General features: G+C 32.6%; 1 protein-coding gene across 1 annotated transcript in view; it reads left to right on the top strand.

The window, feature by feature from the left end:
• LOC119569743 (papilin-like) overlaps positions 1-2,500 on the top strand; it is a gene marked incomplete at its 5' end in the record, with an annotated part of 12,511 nt that overhangs the window by 4,299 nt on the left and 5,712 nt on the right. The window contains 1 exon segment of the mRNA XM_037917769.1: positions 898-1,053. Within this exon segment, the coding sequence (XP_037773697.1) occupies positions 898-1,053 (156 nt within the window).

The following is a 2,500-nucleotide window of genomic DNA, read 5'->3' as shown; positions in this document are numbered from 1 at the left end:
CATGTTTGTCTTTTCATTTGGTTTAGTTGCATGAGTGTGCATGAATATCTTTTTGCTTTGTATTTACTTAAGGAATTATTGTCATATCTAAAATGCATGAATACCATATACCATAATAAATATATAAGTAGATGATATATAAATAAATAGATTAATTATATATATAAATATATATATAAATATATATATATATATATATATATATATTATATATATATATATATATATATATATTGTTGCATGAATCTGCATGAATTTCCCTGTTACATATATTTTTTATGATTAATTTCCGCCTTTTTTGCATGATTATTTTCTGCATGGTTGGTTTCTGCTTTGCATGGTTGATTTTTTTGCATATCTTCCTGTGCATGACTGTTTTCTTTGCATGATGAATTATATTAATTCTTTCGTTTTTCTTTCTTTTTTTATCTTGGTTGAAGTTTAACATGTGTTTTAGACAAGAAAATAATAATAATAAAAATAAAAGATGTGATTAAAACAAAGTGATAGGTAACTAAGCAGAAAAATGTTATATACATATATATACATATATATATATATATATATATATATATATATATATATATATATATATATATATAATATGCAGTGTATGTGTGTGTGGATACATATATATATATATATATATATATATATATATATATATATATATATATATATTATATATATAATACATACATGCATACATACATACTCAAACACACACACACACACACACACACACACACCCTCACACACGCATACATACATACATACATACATACATACCTTCACACATACGTACACACACACACACACACACACACAAATCCATCTAAAATCGATTAAAAAAAAAATCTCTTCCCTCCCCCCTCCCCCCTCCCCCCACACCCACAGAACCCCTCCGGGCGACAATCCGTTTAAACTCTACGGAGTTCGCGCCACATTCAACTATCTGGATCCCTTGCAACGTGACCGGTTTCCCGAAGCCGAGGCTCAGCTGGTTTAAAGACGGAAATCAGGTCGTGACCGGCAGCCGGTTTACTATCGAAGGTGAGGAAGAGAGAGAATATGGAATAAAGAGAGGAAGAGGAGGTGATACATAAGAATGGATATGAAGGATAAATAGATAAATGATAAGTGATGGATAGAGAGTGAGAAGGACAGGTCGTGACCGGCGGCCGGTTCAGTATCGAAGGTGAGGAATAGAGAGAATGGGGAATAAAGAGAGGAAGAGAGAGAATAGGGAATAAAGAGAGGAAGAGAGAGAATATGGAATAAAGAGAGGAAGAGGAGGTGATACATAAGAATGGATATGAAGGATAAATAGATAAATGATATAGAGAGTGAAAAGGACGGAAATCAGGTCGTGACCGGCGGCCGGTTCAGTATCGAAGGTGAGGAAGAGAGAGAATAGGGAATAAAGAGAGGAAGAGAGAGAATATGGAATAAAGAGAGGAAGAGGAGGTGATACATAAGAATGGATATGAAGGATAAATAGATAAATGATAAATGAGAGATAGAGAGTGAGGAGAACAGGTCGTGACCGGCGGCCGGTTTAGTATCGAAGGCGAGGAAGAGAGAGAATAGGGAATAAACGGAGGAAGAGAGAGAATAGGCAATAAAGAGAGGAATAGTGAGAATAGGGAATAAACGGAGGAATAGAGAATAGGGAAGAAAAGAGGAAGAGGTGATAAATAGGAATGGATAATATGAAGGATAAAGTAATAGATAAGAGAATGGGAAGGACGGAGAGAGAGAGAGAGGGAATAAACGGAGGAATAGAGAATAGGGAATAAAGAGAGGAAGAGAGAGAATAGGGAATAAAAAGAGGGATAGAGAGAAAGGCAAGAAGAGGTGATGTATAAGAATATATAGTATGAACGATAAATTGATAAATAGATAAACGATAATAGATAAAGGAATAGAGGGGGAGGGAAATAAACAGAGGGAGAATGAGAAAAACGCAGATAACAAAATAGGGTAAATAGATAATAAGAAAGATAGATAATAATAAGAAGGATAAATAATAATAATAGTAATGATAAATAAATAGTAATAAATGATAATATTTTTTTTTTAAATAGTAATAATAGTAATAATAATAATAATAAGAATGATAGATAGGTAATAATTTAAAAGAAATATTGTTTGGAAAGAGAAGGTGAGGAAATGAGAGAGATGGAAATAAATAGAGGAAGAAAGATAGAGATGAAATAATAAATTCAATTTTAAATGAATTACAGAAAAAATACTTAGTTGTTTTCCTTAATTTGTATTAATTTGCTTTTTTGTGATTTTTTTTTTTATTTTCTTCTTTTCTCATTCGTTTGTTTCTGTCTTTCTTTCCCTCTCTGTCTCTCCCTGTCTCTCTCTCATTTTTCCTCTCTCTCTCTCTCTCTCATTCTCTCTCTCTCTCTCTCTCTCTCTCTCTCTCTCTCTCTCTCATTCTATCTCTCTCTCATTCTATCTCTCTCTCATTCTCTCTCTCTCTCTCTCT

The sequence above is a fragment of the Penaeus monodon genome, unplaced genomic scaffold (genome assembly GCF_015228065.2).
Source record: "Penaeus monodon isolate SGIC_2016 unplaced genomic scaffold, NSTDA_Pmon_1 PmonScaffold_184, whole genome shotgun sequence".
Taxonomy (NCBI): domain Eukaryota; kingdom Metazoa; phylum Arthropoda; class Malacostraca; order Decapoda; family Penaeidae; genus Penaeus; species Penaeus monodon.
The sequence above is the reverse complement of the archived record's forward strand: the minus strand, read 5'-3'. Positions and strand labels throughout refer to the sequence as shown.